This window comes from Syngnathus scovelli, chromosome 5, assembly GCF_024217435.2.
Source record: "Syngnathus scovelli strain Florida chromosome 5, RoL_Ssco_1.2, whole genome shotgun sequence".
NCBI lineage: Eukaryota > Metazoa > Chordata > Actinopteri > Syngnathiformes > Syngnathidae > Syngnathus > Syngnathus scovelli.
The window spans coordinates 1,811,689-1,831,744 of record NC_090851.1 but is presented as its reverse complement, the minus strand read 5'-3'; the positions used below and the strand labels follow the sequence as shown (position 1 = coordinate 1,831,744).

General features: G+C 45.1%; 4 protein-coding genes across 4 annotated transcripts in view; 3 read left to right on the top strand and 1 right to left on the bottom strand.

The window, feature by feature from the left end:
• tma16 (translation machinery associated 16 homolog) overlaps positions 1-20,056 on the top strand; it is a 240,789-nt gene that overhangs the window by 159,584 nt on the left and 61,149 nt on the right. The window lies entirely within an intron of this gene.
• fhip1aa (FHF complex subunit HOOK interacting protein 1Aa) lies at positions 411-10,243 on the top strand. Its single transcript, XM_049720222.1, has 13 exons — positions 411-578; positions 3,458-3,525; positions 3,861-4,042; positions 5,587-6,249; positions 6,653-6,811; positions 6,883-6,969; positions 7,045-7,212; positions 7,313-7,392; positions 7,460-7,629; positions 7,701-8,522; positions 8,594-8,772; positions 8,845-8,965; positions 9,473-10,243. The coding sequence occupies exons 3-13, from the start codon at positions 3,935-3,937 to the stop codon at positions 9,652-9,654; spliced, it is 2,739 nt and encodes a 912-aa protein (XP_049576179.1). The 5' UTR covers positions 411-578; positions 3,458-3,525; positions 3,861-3,934; the 3' UTR covers positions 9,655-10,243.
• Positions 10,301-13,971, bottom strand: gatb (glutamyl-tRNA(Gln) amidotransferase, subunit B). The gene is made up of 13 exons (XM_049720241.1): positions 13,807-13,971; positions 13,432-13,585; positions 13,243-13,356; positions 12,201-12,399; positions 12,004-12,126; positions 11,771-11,884; positions 11,593-11,677; positions 11,479-11,523; positions 11,218-11,410; positions 11,018-11,151; positions 10,880-10,958; positions 10,665-10,802; positions 10,301-10,527 (listed from the first exon to the last, which is right to left on the bottom strand). The coding sequence occupies exons 1-13, from the start codon at positions 13,947-13,949 to the stop codon at positions 10,393-10,395; spliced, it is 1,656 nt and encodes a 551-aa protein (XP_049576198.1). The 5' UTR covers positions 13,950-13,971; the 3' UTR covers positions 10,301-10,392.
• Positions 14,030-14,797, top strand: dctpp1 (dCTP pyrophosphatase 1). Its single transcript, XM_049720254.2, has one exon. It carries the CDS (start codon positions 14,122-14,124, stop codon positions 14,578-14,580), a length of 459 nt encoding a protein of 152 aa, XP_049576211.1. The 5' UTR covers positions 14,030-14,121; the 3' UTR covers positions 14,581-14,797.

Here is a 20,056-nt window from a genome sequence, read left to right as displayed (position 1 = left end):
AACCAGAGTACAATTAATAGTGCATGAGCTTTGTATAGTACGTGTATCACAATTATTATCAAAATACTTCTCAAAGTACTTCAGGTAAATTGGGGCAGTTCCTTTACAGCGTTAACTAAGTAGAGAACTAGTAGCAGTATTTATTACAGTATTTATTTTCTTATGTAACTTTTTTGTCCAGCAGAGGGAGACAAATTACAACTTCTGTACTGTATTACGTTACATCTCTTTGTCGAGCTCTTCACTTTATGTTTCATAGTGATGCCATAAAAGCTCTAGACAGTGACACATTACGGAAAAAACAATATCAAACCTAAAATCTGAGAATTTATATAACTTTGTGTCTTTTTAAAGGCAAACCTAAGAGACGCTTTGACGCGACGGTACGTCAATCATCCGTGTGGGCGGGGCTAAGCGGTTCGGCTCTTTCCTCCCTTCACCTTTGCAGTCAAATCGCCTCCTTGGCTTTCCTCCACACCTCTTTATTTCTCCACCACGTCAAGACCGCTTTAAACCTTGGGATTTAAAGGATTTAAACTGCGTTGTGGAAGTGGCTTAGTGTCTGCGGGGAGCACACGGTAAGAAAAGGAAAATAAGTATGCCGTATGGCTTGTGTTTTTTTCCCCCTCTCTCTTTCTAAATGTTGACACTCGATGCGACTTTTCCAGTTTGGCTTCACCGTGCGTGTGCGCATGCGCGGCTCTGATTGACACACGCATGTGTGGGCGCTCGTTACCTATGTTTACGATTACCAACATCACAAATGTTTTTATCACTATCGTTTACCAAAGTAACACTCGATGTTACCACTCCCCCCCCCCACATACACACAAATTGTCGTTGTTTTAAAATACTTTGGATAGTCTTCTCTGATGACAAATTTCGTGGGACACTCCCTAAAATTCTTACAAATACAAAAAAAACCCCTTCCATTTCCTTGCCTGTTGGTTTTACTGTTTTTTGTGTAACGCTTTCCTAACCACACGCCAAAAGAACGTCTATGTAGAGTGATTTGAAGGCTCAAATATCAGGTGTGATGCAGGTGTTGCGTTACCTGCTGACGTCACACCGATTGACATTCCATTACACTCGAGTCTATGCTCGAAATATAATTCTGTTTTATATTATAACATCGATATTATGTTCTAACATATTTGTTATTTCCTATTTTGGGATCACAAAAAGCCACATTTCTACATCCCAGTCTATGACGTCATCAGCATTTATGACTAGGTCATCGTGAATGAGTACAATGATGAATCACGTGATGCCTCGCATTGATTTCATTGGAAGAATAGCTCAGGTCACACTAATGTGATTAAATGTCAAAAGTCACAAGTTCACGAGTGTTTAACAAAAACGAACAGTGAAATAAACTCGCCATGGAAAAAAAGGTATTTACAATGATGTATTCAAAATAAATATAGTACTTGCTAAAGTATGTTTACAAAGTGCCATCAAGCAAGTGCAAATAACAAAAGTGCAAAAACAATGCGGATTTTGTTCAATTGTGTAACCATGTGAATGCCTTTTTGTTTATAAAGGTTTCAAAACAAAGTGCAGATTTATTATTGGATTATGTTTGAAAATGAAAAATATCACGCAACATTGTTGAGCAGATGTCACCGACCGGCTCAGCTGTTTCCCGAGTTTGGGATTAGCCTCAACTCATTCTCTTCTATGCTTTTTGACTGCTTGCGTAAGCTTACTTTTTTTTTTTTTTTTTTTTTTACATTTCCTATGACGTGTTATTTTGAACCCCTTATTGATAAATATTATTTTCAAAAGACATAAAAAATTACAGAAAGAAAACGGTTAGAAAAGATTTGCATTTATTACTATATAAACCCAAAAAGGCAGTTTTACAAGCACCTTTTTGTGTACGATTAAAATCATCTTGAACCACCAGCGATATCCGACAAATATTACATATTTTGCATTATGTACACACAAAGGTTGCGTAATCAATTAGCACACAAACCTCCACCAAGGCCAAACAATCAACCGGTTCTTCACGGTTTCATGAAAAGAAGTTAAACAGTCTGAAATTGGATAAACAAAGAAATCTGGTTCCTTTTTCAACAAAGTAAAGCAAATATTTGACACCGTTGAATCAACATTTGACTCACTTCCACATGTCGAGCGCCACCATGGCCATTTTTTTAAAAATCTGTGAGTAAGACATCATGCACACAAGCCTGCAACGAGATTCCCGAGGGAGACAGAAGCCTATTGTACACCCTGCTGGCCTCATAGGAAGATAAAAGTCTGGGTGATGTCATCGCATGCCTGCATTGTATTCATACAAAATGTCAATTTAGCTTTTGCCGTCGCGTGAGTGTCAAGATAGCAAGCTCACAGTTTCAACGGGCTTGTCTCTTATCGTCCTTGAAATAAGGTCGGAATCTTCTTGACCTAGCACATTACTGGATGCCGAACAGACGCCATCTTGAATAAAGAATATTAAAATATTATGGCCATTAATATGATAGCATTTAGCATTTTCCTTCCTGACTTGTTGCCCTGCAGCAACTTCACGTGTAGCTTTAAATATTTTATCAGCCGCTATCGCCTCGGTCGCCCGGCGTGTGTCACCATGGCAACCGCCTAGAAACTCTTCAATGCTTCCTCTGATTAGAGATAAACGATAAGTCAACAGAAAGATAGTTTTGCAAGAATATTATAGGTGTGCCCTGCCCTTCCCTGCCCTGCCCTTGCCGGGAGCTTTTTGAGCACAGCACACCTGTGCAAGTGAAAGCTTGTCGAAGTGCTGACAGCAGCGTTTTGTTTGTTTAGAGCTTGTCTGCTTTTTTTTTTTTTTTTTTTTTTTTTTTGCTTTGACTCTGCAAACAAACCTGGCAACTGGCAGGTGACTCAACTCACGTATTTTTAATTTATCTTTTTTTTGTTGCACTCTTAATTAAGCAAACTAACAAAACTAATGTAATTAATGCACATGCAATATAAAGTATTTCAAGGCGCCGATTACAATTTCCAAGACACAGCCGTCCGGTCGCCGCTAACCCAGTTGTCCTCTATTTATTTGACATGAAAGCAAACGACACATGACACAATTCCCACGATGACCCCTACGACCCCATACCCCCCAACGCCCTCTCAGTAACAACTTGGTGCTAACAGTCCAGGACAATGCTCTTATTGTCTTCCCGGCCTGGAATGTTGAGGACTTCCTTAAAGGAATGCGGTGATGAGAAAGTGCTGACGTTGCCATTTTTTTTTCCAATCTTTACTGGCTAGACGCTCCGCCCACTGCACATGTGGAAGTCGTCATCTTTCACTGTGGACTTTCTCTCACCCGTTTCTGTGGAGTCTCCTCCCCTAGCGTCCACGTGCTTCTCGGAGCATCTTACTCACGTCCAGTCATTTCCCAGCACGCTTCGCCTCCCACACTCCTCACGCAAAACCATTCCCAAGCTCTCTCTCTGTTTTTGTTTAGCCGGCGTGGCACGAGGACGTCTTGTTCGGCCGAGCTCAGCGTTTCGACTTGAAGATGCTCCGACCAAGGTAAGACCACAACAACATTCCTTTTCGTGGAATTCCAACCAGATGGGAAAGATTTTGAACGCCCTTGGTGGGAATTTAAAATGGGACGCTGTGATTGGACAAGAGGGGTTTTTAGAAATTTGCTATGGCGATGTCAAAAGGAGGCCTGGGCTAGTCCAAAAAACAATTTTGACAGCTCGGCCACCAAACGGGCTCCTGGGCCCAGTCATGTGACTTTGCGTGTTATTGTTCCCGCATGCCTAGCATAGCTTGCATAGCGGCAGCGTGGCGGGAGAACAACGCACGGCGTTGTTCTTCAAGGCAAAAACCTCCACTGAGAGTTTTTGTTTTTGCAGGTCTTCCGCAGTAGCAGCATTTGGGGATGCTCTTCTATGACATGGTGAAAAAGTCATAAAGAGCGGTCGCCGCCATGACCTCTATGGTCGCCAACGGAAACCAAGATGGGCCGTCGTCGGTGGCGATCCGAGGGGCGGATCCGGAGACGTGCATGATTGTGTTCAAGAACCACTGGGCTCAGGTAAATATCAGCAACATCTACTCCACAATGTAAAAAAGAAGTAAAATATTCACATATCAAGGATAGTTTTTTTAAACATTTTTTTTTTTTAAATTTTGAGGCTTTTTTCTGATTTTTTTTTTGCTTGTTTTCTTTTTTTTTCCCCATTTCTTTTTTTACCTGGGACAATATTCAGTCAATTTATTTCCCCGAAACCTCTTTCCAATTTTAGCTATATTTTCCTCTCTTTCTACTTCACAGCATTCGATTTTCACAAAACCACAACAGTCCGTTAGCGTGCCAAAAACAACAACTTGGCTTTCGACTCTTCAACGTCTTGACAATGAACATAAAAAAAAAAAGTATTCCGTCCTCAACTCCCCGCAGTCTCCAGTCTGCGTTGACATCATGAGAATAATTGTTGCTTTTGAATCTTTTTGGGGAGGTTCAAGTAACGCTGCCTAGTCATTAAGGCGAGGCCCGGTAAAAAGTATTTGTCGCTCCGGTGACGGCACAAAGTGCTCCGGGCCGTGTCCCGGCAACACTTACGTGCTGCGGGATTCTCCTGCCAGTGGAATTTTGGCAGTTGCGGCCATGTCTGTCTCAGCTCGCCCGGCCCCTGTGGGACACGCTAACGGCGCTACGCCCACATCAACGTATTGACATGTTACTTTGAATCTAAAAAAAAATTTGCACGCCTGATGTTCTTCCTCCATGTAACTTGTATCTTTTCCAAGGATCTTGGAAATTTACAAGGGGGAACGCCCGCAAATTCGAACAATTTGACTTTTGGCATGAACAAGGACATTTTCATTCCAGATGTGGAAGTTGAACGCTGCTCAATGTTGATGCCGGCGTGACTAAAAACATTTTGTTCTGTGTATTTTAGATAAAGTACAGTATGCTATATTTAATATATTTAAATATTAGAATATCTTGGTCTCCCTATATAAACATTTTGTAGTCGCCATTTTATTCCCCGGCCGGGACTCAGCTCCCAGCAGGCTCCCGTTTCCATCGACCCACTTGCGTTTGTTGCCACAGCAAAAGGTAGACGAGGAAAAAGGCGGAGTCTATTGTCACCGGAGTGGCGTCCATAAAGCACGCAAGGGAAGGAAACGGTTCAGGGACAAAAGATTGCTAGCTTACAGTTAGCAAATCATGTTTGATTATTAACCTGTCAGCATGGCAAGCGATTTACAGCTTCACCTTTGATGATGAGATAAAAAGGTAATTGTTGGTTTCTGTTTTTGTTACTGACTGCTCTATTGGAGTTACTCAACAGTGGAAAAGTTTTTGAAACATGTTATTGCGACTTTAGGGAGTGTTTTAGTGGATTTAATCATTTATACGGGAGTTAACTTAAATATTAAAGTACATTCACAGATTGTTTAGGTCATATTTTACACGAACACTTAGGCCTACTACGCAACTGTATTTTAAGGTTGGTAGTATTTTTTTGAGGTAGTACAAGGTGTAAAAATTACACTATCCATCACCAGACCAAATGTACAACATAAGATTGGAAGTTTCATACCTCAACTCTGGTTTCTTCTTCTTCGCAGGTGGTGAAGATCCTGGAAAAACACGACCCGTTACGCAGCGGCGCCTCGGCGGCCTCGCTGGGCCTGGGCGGCGGACCGCGCTTCGGCCCCGTGCCGGTGGATGAGGCCAGCGCGGTGCAGAACTACGTGGAGCACATGCTCTTCTTGCTGATGGAAGAGGATTGCGGGAAGGCTGGCGCCATGGGCCCCATCCTGGAGTTCGTGGTGATGGAGAACGTCATGGAGCGCCTGTTCGTCTGGAGCCTGCGCCGCGAGTTCACCGACACCATGAAGATGGAGCAGCTGAAGATGTACGAGATGCTGGTGTGCCAGTCTCGCCAGCCCCTCCTGCACCACAAGCCGGTGCTGCGGCCGCTCATGATGCTCCTCTCGGCATGCTCGGGCCCGGGGGGTACGCCCGGCGTGGAGGCCCAGCTTGTGCTCCTCCTCCACCAGCTCTGCTGCGTCCTAGCCAAGGACCCATCCGTGCTGGAGCTGTTTTTCCACACCAGCGAGGACCAAGGCGCCGCCAACTTCCTCATCTTCTCGCTGCTCATCCCCTTCATCCACCGCGAGGGGGCCGTGGGGCAGCAGGCGCGAGACGCGCTGCTGCTCGTCATGTCCTTATCGGCGGAGAACCAGCGGGTGGCCGAACACGTGGCGGACAACACCTTCTTCTGTCCGGTCAGTGTAACGATTAATTTAATTATGCTAATCCCACATCCACAATGCTAAGCCTCAGTCGTGGCACAATAGAAAAAAAATAAGCAGCTTTTAACAATGGCTAACCCGGAATGACATGGGCTTGTCTTAGCTGGTCATAGAAGGATAATCACCCTGAGGATAAACTACCAGTGATGCAATTGTTTCTGTTCTCTTAATACACTGAATTAATTACCCAGAGAGCGCAAAGAAATCCAATTCACGCTGGTTCAGGTCACGTAAACACCACATGCTGTGTCGCTAACTCACTTTAGCATTAGCTGTTAGTGTAAATTGATTATTGCTTTTTTTGTTACTATCCGAATCACTCAAGTGGACCTTTGTAATGAGAAACATGAAATAATCATCTTACCTTTGACCTCAGGTTCTTGCCACGGGGCTCAGCGGTCTGTATTCGTCTCTTCCCACCAAGCTGGAGGCCTCCAGTGATGAATGGCACTGCCTGCAAAGAGACGACTGCCTCCGAATGCCCTCGTTGGTCCAGTTTCTCAACTCCCTGGAATTCTGCAATGCTGTCATCCAGGTAAAAAAAAAAAAAGAAAAAAGTTAAACATTAAAAGTCAAATATCGCTAACTCCTCTTTTAACTTCTGAGGTGGCCCATCCTGATATCAGAGACCAGTTGTTGGGCTACATCTACAACGGCTTCCTCGTGCCTGTACTTGCACCTGCTCTGCACAAGGTTCATACCAAATTTTTTATTGTTGCATTTTTTTTTTTTTGTTTGGGGTTAATGTCACATATTTTGGTGGCGCAGCTTACCCTGGAGGAGGTGATGACCACCACGGCGTACCTGGACCTGTTCCTAAAAAGCATCAGCGAGCCGGCCCTTCTGCAGACCTTCCTGTCCTTCATCTTGCTGCACCGCCACGAGAACGTCCACATTTTGGACACTCTGGTCAGCCGTATCAACACACCCTTCCAGGTACGCCCTCCATGCAACATCAAATCAAATTTCACTTAATTGTTGTGAGGAAAAAAAATATTTCTGAGACTCACCCCACACCTGGAATGTTTTCCTCCAGTTGGGCATCGTGTCACTGGCACTTTTCCGCACGCTCATCGATTTGCAGTGTGAAGATGTCATGCTGCAACTCATCCTCAGGTGAACTTCTGGCTCACAAAAAAAAAAAAAAAAACCCAGAGTGTTGTTGACATCACACCATGTGCAGGTACCTGATCCCGTGCAATCACATGATGCTAAGTCAGCGTCGCGTGGTGCGGGAGCGCGACTTCTACTCGGCGTCGGCGGCCAAGATCCTGGCCTTGACGCCATCCTGCTGCTCGCCTGAGCGCAGCCCGCCGCCACTCCGACAGTTGGAGTCCATACTCTTCTCCAAAGGTGAATCCTTTATACTTCAAGACTGAAAATGTAGAAGACTTTTCCCTTCAACATGTCCGTCTTTCCCAAAGTTGAAAAAGACGGCGTCTCGGTTGAGGGTGACCCCGCCGGGAACTCCTCCTGCACCATCGGCTCCGAGATCTACTTGGACGTCAGCTACCTCCACTACCTGGACGACGCCCACGAGCGCATCGCCGCCTGCATGCGGGCGTGCCGGGTGTGGTCGGCGGCGTACGACGGTGAAGACCCTCCTCCGGAGAAATACCAGCCGGGCGTCCTGGAGGAGCCGGCGTCTGGGATGCGAGTTCTCCGGACGGCGCAGCAGCATCCTAGGACCGGGCTACCGGCCAACCAGTTGGAGCTGGAGTGGGACGACAGTTACGATGCGTGCTCGCCAGGAACCGCCGAACCCAAAGATGCGCCTATTTCGCCACCGCCTTCTGCCGAGCACCCCAGACACATCGAGGAGATGAGAAAGTCGGCCATTTTGCTGGTGAAGGGCTCCTACATCGAGGAGAACGAGTTCGAGGATGATGTCAAGGTCTACGATCTGGTAGCTAAAAAAGACACAGCAGCCGCTGAGGAGGCGCCACCGCGCAAAGACTCCGAGCCCCGGAAGAACGGACTCACCCAGAAGCGCCTGGCCGAGAATGGCAAAAGTCCCACCGACTCAGGCGTGGACCTCCTGGCTCAGTACGAGGAGCTCATCCGTACGTTTGATGGCGACACGGGCGCTAAAGCTCCAAAAGAGGCGAAGAGTGCCGACGTGGCAGAAGACGAGAAAATGGACTTCACTTCTTTCTCCGCAGAGACGCCGGAGCCAGAGAAGCTTCAGGCGCCGTTTGGGTCGGCGTTCCGTGGCTCCACCAAGAGTCACTCGGCACCTTTTACGGGTTAGTTGCTTGATCTCGATCGTTGCCGAAAGATCCGGTCTTGTTCATTAACGCTGCCGGAACGTCGGCAGGTCCGTTTGTCAGCGTCCTGTTTTCACGCCTGGAGAATATGCTGTCCAACTCGGTGCAAGTCAACCTGTTGCTGACGGGCATCCTGGCTCAGCTGGCCGCGTACCCTCAACCTCTGCTGCGCTCCTTCCTCCTCAACACCAACTTGGTCTTCCAGCCTACCGTCCGCTCGCTCTACCAGGTAACGCGCATCCCAGCCGCACCCGAGGTTGTTTGATTTGGCACGCTTTACCTGGATTGATTTTCTCGTCAGGTTCTGGCCACGGTGAAGAACCAGATCGATCAGCTGGCTGTGAGCAGTAAGGACTTTCCTGAGATGATTGTCGCTGCCCAACATTGGCTCCTGACCAGGGACACTCTGTATGGAGAAGCAGGTGAAGGAGGTTTTTGTTTTTTGTGTATCACAGATATAAACAAAGATGGCAAAATTATAGAGGTAAATATTTTTGTCCAGATTTTTTTAGATAGAAATGTTAAATTCATCACAGCCATGGAAATATATTCATCCTCTACAGAAAAAATATTTCAGCATCCTAGTGAGCCGCTTCATGTGGTGGTACTGCTAATTCTTATACAATACTGCCTTCTAGCGGTCAATGTGGGAACACCACAAACTGTTCAATTCCATTTCAAATTTCATTTATAGTTCTCTAAATTGAATGTAATCTTATATTTACTCTTTTTCAGCTACATTACTATTATATAGAAAATTCTTTATTTACTTTATTTTAAATCGCTTGTATCCAAAATAGGATTAAAAACTAAATTCATTCAAGTGTAGAAATAATATGGGAGATATTTTTCAAGTGTGACAATCTTACCTGTGCAAAATAAGTATTTATACCGCTCGGGCCTAAGCATATTGTTTTCATCCCACTCAGAAAAAAACAATCGAGTGCGAGGCGGCGGCATCCTCAAGACCTCGCCGCCGCCGCAGCCCAGGAGCATCCCCGCCGAGCGGACCGACGTGTTCGCCACCGTCCTCTTCAGCGAGTTCCTGAAAGAACTGGCCGCCCTGGCCCAGGAGCACTCCATCTTGTCTTACATTCCCATGGAAGAGTAATTCAACTCCTTATGTGAAATCTTTATTTTTCTATCATCTTTTTAGGCCACCAACCAAAGATATAAAAACAATATTTATGGCCCTTTAATTCAATTGTCTCAGGGTGGGCGGCCATTTTGGACTCTGGCCAGACCTAGCGTTAGCGACATTACATCAGCAAGCACAATCCAGCAGTAGTGTCTTCTTCGGAGCAATGGCGTGGTCATTTTCAAAATGGCCGTTTCTGTTAATATTATTATTTCTTATATCTCAGTCTATGATTAAAGCCATGTTTCCTCCACTTTCGGTCACTCCGGCCAATTTGATGATTTGTACATATTGTAAGGATTCACTATGCAAAATAATACGAATGATAAGCAATATCGTCATGTAAGGTGGTTGGGTAATTGAAATATTTCTGATTTGTGGGCTGGGGGGTGTTTTATTGTGTTTTATTTATCATGGCACCAGTTGGCACTGTCTGTTACAAAGCGGTCTTTTCGCAAGCGCCTTTTAAAAGAGACTTTTGGCATTTGTTTCACATTTTAAAATAGTCTCCAGGTATCTTGATTTTTGTAGGGGCAAGCAATAAAAGATGCAACAGTCTCAATGTTGTGCTTGTTTTGTTCATGTCATTTTGATGCTCGGTATAAATATATTTGACTACTTTATAAAATATAAATCAAGACTTTATTAATTATGGACAAATAAATAATTTGTTCCTTATTTACATGAATTCAATCGATATGGACAATCCCCTCACACCCTTTTTGAAATCTTGTCCAGCAGAATCTTACGCACCGTAATCGGGTCGGCTCGGCCTTTGGTCTCCTTTTGAACAGACCCCATCAGCTTGTTCAGAACTTTTTTGTTGCCTGCTTGGAAGGCCTGCACCTAAATGCAACAAGGAAGAAAAAAATAATTAAAATACATTTTGGGTGTTGGGGAGGGGCATAAGTATACCCCATAGAAAATAACAGTGATTATTTCTTGATCATTAAAATGAACAAGATGTGTCGGCGACTCCCGACCTCGTGTGGATGCGAGTCCACGACCTTGGCGCAGACCTCGTGCAGCTGCTCCACATCACTAACGAGACTCAAGTCCAACTCGCTGACGATCTCAACCGCCGTCTTCGCACCTGAGTGCCTCCACATCTCCTGGAACACCTGACACATATGCGCGCACACACTCAATGAGGAATCCGAAGCCTTGTGTGTCCATGCTGTGTCTAATGTGGAGTGACCTGCTTGGCCGCTGAAGAGGAGATGCGCCTCGTTTCCAGGAGTTCCAGCAACTGGGCCATGGAGGATGGAGACACGGGACTGAAATCACAACCAGGGCAATTGTCACATCACCACACATCTTCACTGGAAGTTGTCACCTTTGGCTGACGTTCAGGTCTCGCTGTTTGAGGAGTGCCAGCAGCTCGTTGGTCACCCAGCCAATCACGTTCCTGGGCTCCCGGCTGGTGGCCTTCAGCACGCGCTCAAAGTAGTCCACCAGGCCGTCCTCGTTCTGCAACAAAATTCATGTGCTTTCGATAAAACCATTTTATGTCAACAAAGTTTGAGCGTGACTGACCAGGAGGGTGAGGCTGTGCTCGGGCAGGATGCCGTACGTCTTCACCAGCCTCTCTCTCCTCACGGCGGGCAGCTCGGGAAGCTCGGCCCTCAGACTCTGCACCACCACCGCCTGTTGGACGTCGGCGCCGGACGGAACGGAGTCGGGGTCTTCGTACACCACCAACGGCGGAAGGTTGGGCTCGGGCATGAACCTGAAGAGGAGGGGACGCGCGTTACGTGACGGAGACTACCGGACTTGATTAACTGACTAGAGTTTCACCTGTAGTCCTGGAGACCCTCTTTGTCCCTCATGGGGACTGTCGTCCTAAAAACAAACAAATACTATTATGCACAAAGAATGTTTGTCAAAGTGTTTCATTTTCAAGAGGCGCACCCGGATTTGGAATCGAAGGAGCGGGTCTCGTTGTGTACGCTGCCGCCTCGCCGCAGGACGTCCATCTGTCTCTGGATCTCGTAGTCTGGCCGTGACAGAAACGAAAACGCAGCAGTTTTGGGGATTGGTGAACCCGTGGCCACTTTGAGGTCAATTCCAGTCGACGCGACGCACTTACCGATAGCCTTGGCCAGGTAGCGGATGCTGTTGATGTTCTTCACCTCCGTCCTGATTCCGAGCGGCTCGCCGGGTCCGTGCACCGACACGTTGGCGTCCACCCTCAGCTGGCCCTCTGTAGAGACCATTCGTTTTGGTGAACTCAAATATTCCCCCAGTAGTGGTCAGCAAAATTCCAATCTGTTCAGCATCAGTTGTGATTTCTAATACCGAGTGACAACAAGCGCGTCCTACCCGACATGTTTCCTTGACAGGTGCCGAGGGCCTGCAAGATGAGCTGAAGCTCCCTAACGGCCGCCGCCGCTTCCTCGCCGCACGTCATGTCGGGCTCCATCACCAGCTCCATTAGGCCCACGCCTGACCGTGACATCACAAGGCTTCAATGTCACTTTGCTCCGGGAGGCGGGGGGGACACGAAGGGGGGCTCTCACCCGCTCGGTTGAGGTCGATGAGCGTCTGTGCTCGGGCGTCATCGTGCAAGCTCTTTCCGCTGTCTTGCTCCAGCTGGATCTGCTTAATGCGGACGTTCTTCCGGACCACTTGGTTCCCTTTCTTGCCGCCTAGGAGGCTGTAGTTGAGCACGCCATCCACCGCCACGGGACGCCTCTGCTGCGTGATCTGGTAGCCCGCCTGACGGGAAATATAATTTTAGGTATCGGGCTACTCGTAGAGGCTGTCGCTTTTTTTCTCTTGAAAACTTTCAGAAATGCACACTTTCTGCCACTAGGGGGCAGTCAAACCCAGCTGGAAAGACTCGTGCTGACATAGCATTCGCAAGACAAGGTTGGTGAACTCAATTGAAATTGGCAGAAGTAAAACATTATTCTTATTTCTCTCCTTCACGGCATAAATTGAACACCCACTCCCATTCGTGCTCTTCTACATTGGGAGATGTTTGCTGCATAATAATGAGGACCAGTTCAACGCCACAGCCTTAAAACCACTCCGTTTTAATATTATGCTAAAAAAAAAAAAGGAGATAGCAATTGTGAATTCTGAAAAAAAAAACTATTATAGGCTGGCTGCACCCGTTCATTAAAATGCAGCGGGCGTCTTGTTGCTTTTTCACTCTCAAGGTTTCTTCTTTTTTTTTCTTCCTGAAAAGCACGAGAATAATAAATATTTCATCCGCTTCCCGTATTTCAAGCGCTGCCCCCTCGGTGCGTACGAGCTGCCCGCGTTGCCGTGGCAACTGTATCGTATAACGTGACTCATGCTCCACGAGCAAGGTGGTAGTGAAGTGCAGTGGTGGGATTTCACAAACACAATGGCCTCAGCGGAGAGGAAAAAAAAGAAAAAGAAAATGTGAATGCGGCGATTGAAAGGAAAAAAAAAAAAACACCGGTCAACAGGAAATTGGAATCAGAGATGACTTATTAAACATGGCTTCATACTAAATGTATAGCTGATGCTGACCGAAGGTTCTGAAGTGGTCTACCAAACAGGAAATGACGTTTTGGACCGAAAACTCACAGGAAGATCGGCGTAGAAATAGTGCTTCCTGTCAAAAAGCGACTTCCTGTTGATGCGACAGTTGAGAGCCAAAGCCGTCATCACGGCTGCCTCCACACATCGTTTGTTCAGAACCTGGCGGGACCAAAACGGCGCTAATGATTAATGATGGACTAGAAATGAGTTTGTGATGCTTAGGACTGTTCTTACAGGTAACGTGCCAGGTAAGGAGGCATCGAAGAAGGACACAAGAGCATTTGGAGGCGATTGGAAGTGGACTGCTGAGCCCGAGAACATTTTAGTCTTTGAATGAATCTGGGCGTGAATCTCCAAGCCGACCACGCCTTCCAGGGGCATGGGAACTCTGCAAAGTGAACACACCAATCAAAATATTAATAGAAATTTCTAACTCAGCATAATTTAAACTCGCAGTTATCACGTGATGTACAAGAAAAGATGAGCAAGTTGCCAATCACGGCAAACTAGCCACTGTATAAAAAGTAACAGTGCAGCTAGCTTCTAAAATAGTTAGCACGTTAGCCACAACTCGAGCGCAATTTACTCCATTTTATCATCTTCACAAACCTTTTAGCTCTGCTCTGCACCTGACATTCATATCGCAAAGATTCTACGTTTAATCTCCGGACTGTAAATGACATATTGGGACCCCATAACAATCTTTTCAGCATTTTGTAGCGAACTCTTGATGTAGAGGAGGACGCTGCCATGTTGGTTTGTGAAGCGCAGTGACAGATGGGAATTGTAGTTTTTCAACGCACGTAACCCACGTGAAAGACTACAAATTCCAGGGCTTTAAAAAATGACGTATTTCCGGTTGGTCGTTTGGCGGGAGTCGGACGAAGAAGACGAGTCCATACTTTTGAACCACGTTGCTTCAACATGATGGCCACAAACGGAAAGACATTTGACAATGGTCCAGTGAATGGAACCGCGCCGCACGCCGGTACCTTGCCGGAGGACCACTTCACTTTCAGCCCGGGACCGAGCGTGGAGGACATCCGTCGCATGCAGGCAGAGTTCACCGACGAGCGCGACTGGAACAAGTTCCACCAGCCTCGCAATCTCCTCTTGGCCATGGTGGGCGAAGTCGGGGAGGTCTCGGAGCTCTTCCAGTGGAAGGGCGAGGTGGCGGATGGCCTGCCAGACTGGAGCGACTCGGAGAGGGAGCAGCTCGCCCATGAGCTCAGCGACGTCTTCATCTATCTGGTGGAGCTGGCTGAGAAGTGCCGCGTGGACCTGCCTCAAGCCGTCCTCCGCAAAATGGCCCTGAACAGACTGAAGTATCCCGCAAGCAAAGTGCACGGCTCGGCGAAAAAGTACACTGAATACAAGGACTGATTTCTTTTTTTAATTATGTGGGACTTTGGTGGCATTCAGATAGTTGTCGATGGTTATAAATCGATCTTCAATCATCTTTTGAAAATAGTACACATTATGTAATATATAAGATCATATTGTGACAACAGGCATGTAAACAAGCTACTCATTTTTTGTTTTACATGTGCCTCAGCCAAAGTAAAGTTCTTTAACTTTGAATTAAAGAATTCACTTTTAATTTTGCAAGAGTCATTCATCTAGCAACCCCTAAGCTACCAGACAGTGAACCAATTTCCAAATCATAAGTAATTTAGTATATTAAATGGAAAATACAGTAAATTATAAATATTCCGATAAAAAATACCATTATATGTCGTGAAACCAAATTTCAAGGAAAGTACGCCATTTTGTAGCCGTCTGTATTAAGACACCACATTCCATCATAAACTTTACTTTTGACTAACAGTGAGGTGTTTATTACGGTTTGCCTCAACACTGATCAGTGTCTAATACGTGAACTTTGCATGGCTCAGCTCCAAATGAGAAAAAAAAAAATCTGAAGCATGAAAAGCTTTTTCCTCGCCTCCTCCACCAAGCCGCCGGCGTCCATTTGGCGTTTAAAAAACGACGGCTAGCCGGCGGTGACGTCCCGACGCAACTCGCTATTGACTGATCAAAGCGGGGCTGCAGGAATTGGACTCGAGAAAAGAAGCTTTTCTACACTGTCTGCTCACATTCTGCATGCACAACTGATGAGGGGAAAAGTTCAATTAGGGCGTGTCGAATTCTTTCTCTTCATTAAAAAGAAAAATCTAGTTTGACACCTTTTACTCTCAGACACTTTATTAGGGACACCTGGACCATGCTATGCTATACTCATGAAGAAGCATAATAATGCACATTCAGTTTAAAATGTAAAAATATATTTGGAGAAACGTTTCCTAATTGCAATATTTTGACTCACATTTTACTGGATATGAAAAGATTAGTATGAATGACATGCAAACGGAAATAAAAGTCTAAAAGTGTCCAAGCAAATTTACTGGGAGATAAATTGTGAGCGTTTTGTTCCTTGAGATGGTGAATGGTGATAGTGGCGCGTATTGTACTTCAAATCGACTCTGTGAATGGCCTCCAAGGCTGTCCTCCATCAAAGAGACTGTTGCTATGAAGCACTGTTGCTATGGAGGAGGCGGCGACGGATGCCCGGACGCACAAACACGGACAAACCAAAGGGGGGAGCCCTTCACTGACAACCCCAAAAAGTCTTCACCCCCCTCGTGTGTTTCATTCCAGTATGCTGATGGCCACTGCCAGAAAGTCTAACCTTGCCTGAGTGATCAAGTGTGCAGCAGAAGCCAACTTGCCCTGGGCGCCTTTGTCCATGAAGCCGTTTGTCTCGCAGCAGTTCTACTCCTTTTTTTTTTTTTTTTTTTTTACTTCCCGGGTCATCACACGGTCGCCACTTCTCTCTTCTTCTCCATTTCTTCCCAGCCAAGGAATAGAGGAACCTCGCTTTGCATCCCTGTTGAAAGGAAAAAACAAAATGTCAGAAATAAAAAAAGATAAATCAATAACTTATATTATTACGATAACATTAACTGTAAAATGCTCACAATCAACAAAAGGTATTTTTACATTTATGTCCAATAGGGTCACACTGGGAATCATTTGTTTAAAAAAATATTTTTTAAAAAAATGACATGAAAGAGTCTTACATTTTGTCCTTTGAATATTGCTGATATATATTTTTCCAACAGATAATATGAATGAAAATTTCCTTCTAAAATTAGAAAAACATAAATAAAATGTATTTGTATACATTTATGAAAAATACCAACATATTCCTTTTTTTTAACTTGCATAAAACAATATGTAGATGAAGTCTCCGCCTCTCATCCACTTGGGAGCCCCCCCACCCCCCATCCATCCACACACAATAACACCAAGGGGAGGTTTGTATGGCGGCGTGACAAAGGGGGCCCCACACGACTATTGGTGGAGATAAATCAGCCCCTCATCAGGAACTAAAGCTCGGCGTGACGTGTGTTTGTGGCTGTTTTGGTCCAGTGGCTGTTTAAGGGAGGGGTTGGGCCGAGCAACATCCCACCATCTACAGGGAGGCCTGTTTAATTATTGTACACACCACTCGTCTCACATTACCTAATAATTGCTTTTCTCTGGCGCCGCGCAACGAGGAAATTGAGTTAGGGATCGATGCTTTCGCCACATATTTCATCAGTGGCAGGAAGAAAAACAAAACATCTACAAAGGTGAAACATTTTCACGGTGGGTGGCGTCGCTTCTTAAAGGATTTAAACACTATCAGAGAACAAAATGAGCGTCTCGTTCAGGGATGTGTGTTATTCATTTTTTCATTGGGGGTGTGAAAATGGGCAATTTGGGGATTCTTTGGCGTAATAGCAACAAGTGGCAGCTGCTCCATAGATGGCGCTGTCTCATTGTGCATGTGAAGAAGAAGAAGAAAATTCAATCAATCAATAAAACGGAAAATAAAATATGAAAAGTGTAATATAGCTATTTTAGATGAGCAGGATAAACAGTATACCGATTTATTTATTTAAAAAAATGAAAATGGGCAATTTGGGGATTCTTTGGCATAATAGCAACAAGTGGCAGTTGCTCCATAGATGGCGCTGTCTCATTGTGCACGTGAAGAAGAAGAAAATGCAATCAATCACTCAATAAAAATGAAAATAAAATATGAAAAGTGTAATATAGCTATTTTAGATGAGCAGGATAAACAGTATACCAATTTATTTATTTATTAAAAAAAAATTCTTAAACTGCAATCCCCTCCCCAAAGTAATCACATTTTCTCATTAGAACTTAAATTAATGTATGTTTTTCCGTTAACTTCCAAGGTAGGAGGGGGACGGGGGGACGGGGGGGGTTGGCACTCTTGCCAAAATACGCACCCCCCTCTATTCAGTACGTGCCACTGAAGCGGTCCGTTCCCACCGCCAAACACAGGCCAGATGGGACGGGAGAGGCCCAAAGTGCTTCTATTGTCCTTCAGGGTGTTTTTTGTTGTTGTTTTCGTTTTTCTCCAAACTACTTCAACCCTTTTTACAAGCTCCCCTGAATAATCCCATTAGAGTTCCCCCCCCCCCCTCCCTATAAGAAATCAAGGAAAAAGCATTAATGGATCAAACCATAGAGTGAATTGGAAGAACCGAAGACTGAAATTTACCCCAAAATGGCCGACTCCAACCAAAATGGCTAACTAATAACATTTCAATGCAAATGAAATTATCGCAAGTAAAGCCGATGATGTGAAAAGTCACAGGAGGGAAAAAAACGCAATCTTGCCGCGTAATAAGGTGACAAAATATCCCGACAACACACTCGGATGGGAAAGTGGTGAAATTAGACTAAGAGTCCCGGCGCGTTGGCGCTTTTAGCATAATTTTTGCATTTTTTTGCACATTTTAAGGAAAATTGGGTCGCAGCCACTCTGCGTAAAATGTTTGGATGAATAGACGATTAGCAGCCTTTTTGGGCTGGTCCCTAAAGACCCTGCTTGCATTTATTTCACGCTGCTTGGATTTTTTGTTTATTTCACACACGGCTTAGAAAATAAATACAGAGCGTTTATGCTAACTAGCAAAGCGTGCCGTAAATCTCAACATATTTCCTTGCCGCACGAAAAAGTCAAGAATAGCTCCCTCCCGAAATTACGTTCAAGGTCGTGACCCAACAATGAACTTGTCATCACGCAATGAGCGGCAAGGAGCCCCCCCTCTGCCCCTCCCTCGTTAATGGCGGCCATCTTCCCTGGACCGGCTCCATTAATTCAGGACGGAGGAGGGTGACATTGTATCCGTAATGGCCGCTTTTATGTACGACAATAAAAGGCTAAATGCAGCTCCTTTTTTTTTTTTTTTTTTTTTTTTAGGGATGTTGTTTTCAGTCACCCAACATGTGATTCATTGCACAGATAGACATGCTTCCATTTGTCGAAAATGGTGAGAACGAAGCACTCACATTTTCTCTAAGGGAAATTAGCATTCCGTACACACCGCGAGAATTCATTTATCTTTCTTTTTGTGTGGGATTACTGAGAACCCAAAAGTGCTATTTGAATACATGAAGTGAATGCTGTAAAAAAAATAAAAAATCAAAAACATGCAAGACATCGGATTCTTCCATTGCGATTTTATCCATGTGGGAGTTGCTGTGTTTGGATGGGTTAACCAGCATTCTAGTTTTGAATTTTCCATTTGGGCCTCATGGAATTTTCCAGCGAATTTCAATTTTCAGTTATCTGCCTGGCGCCGCTTTCAATAACGGCGCCTGGCCTCCGGGACGTCATTAGGATGCACCTCAATCATGCGAGCCGAGCACCGGCGAAGAGGCGGAGGGACCAATCAATTCAGGCGCAGATGGAACGATCCGACTTTGACCACATATAACGTCTTTTCAATGGCGGGTGGGGGCGGGGCGGGGTGGAGATTAAGCATTCTGAGAAGGACGTTTATTGTGCGGTCACCTATTTGGGAACCCCTAAAGAGTGAAATTGAAGTCGGCGTGTGAGTCATGTAGCCTGGACGCACACATACACAACCAGGCGGAGACACACACTGTCAACTACGTAAAAAGACAAACGACGAGGATTACATATAAAAACAGGGTCACAAAAATGGAGTCTGCAATCACACACACGCACGGTGTAGCAGTGGGCATAATTAAAACATGAGGCAGCGACATTTTCTTGTCTAGTGGACGAATAAATTACAGCAAGTGAGTAAAGCTGACCTCATCTGAAATTTATTGGGAACGCTCCTAGCGATGATTTGTAACGTTTACATAAGTCCACAGTTGGTCTTAGCAAAACTTTTATTTTGAATGATCACTTCCTGTCATGAGCTCGCCGCCTTTCTTTCGGTTAGCCACTCACTTCCTCATCAAATCGTTTACTGATAACATTTTCATCTTCGTTTTTATTGTTGTATTTTAGTTGTCTTGCCAAAACAACACCAATGCGGCATTTACATCAAGTTGTTGTTCCAGCTTTTTTCGGACGCTTTAACGACGTGTTTGAAAAGAAGAAGAAAGTCATCGTGAAGCAGCCAGCATATTCTTTAAAAAAAATAAAAGAAATTATTACCGGCCCACGGCTGAGTTTGACAGCTCTATGAGGGTAATTCCGGCCCCCCTGCAGACGGAATTCTTTGAATTCAGGGAGGTGCCAATAGGAGCCAAATAAATCATACAGTCGCATAAACAAACCCCGCTGCGCAACACCACAATTCACTTGGAAACAAGTCAGATTTTCTGCAGAATAAACTTCACCAATGGCGCAAACAATAGTATAAAGAGGGTATAGAAAGTCTACACACCCCTCTACAAATGTCATTTCACAATGACACAAAAGCATTTTTCTTTTTGACTGGTGTGAATTTTACTTGTAGTCCAAAAAGTACGGTACAAAGTTTTTGTTAGTTTGCCTTCCAAAACTAACTAGCCAACTACC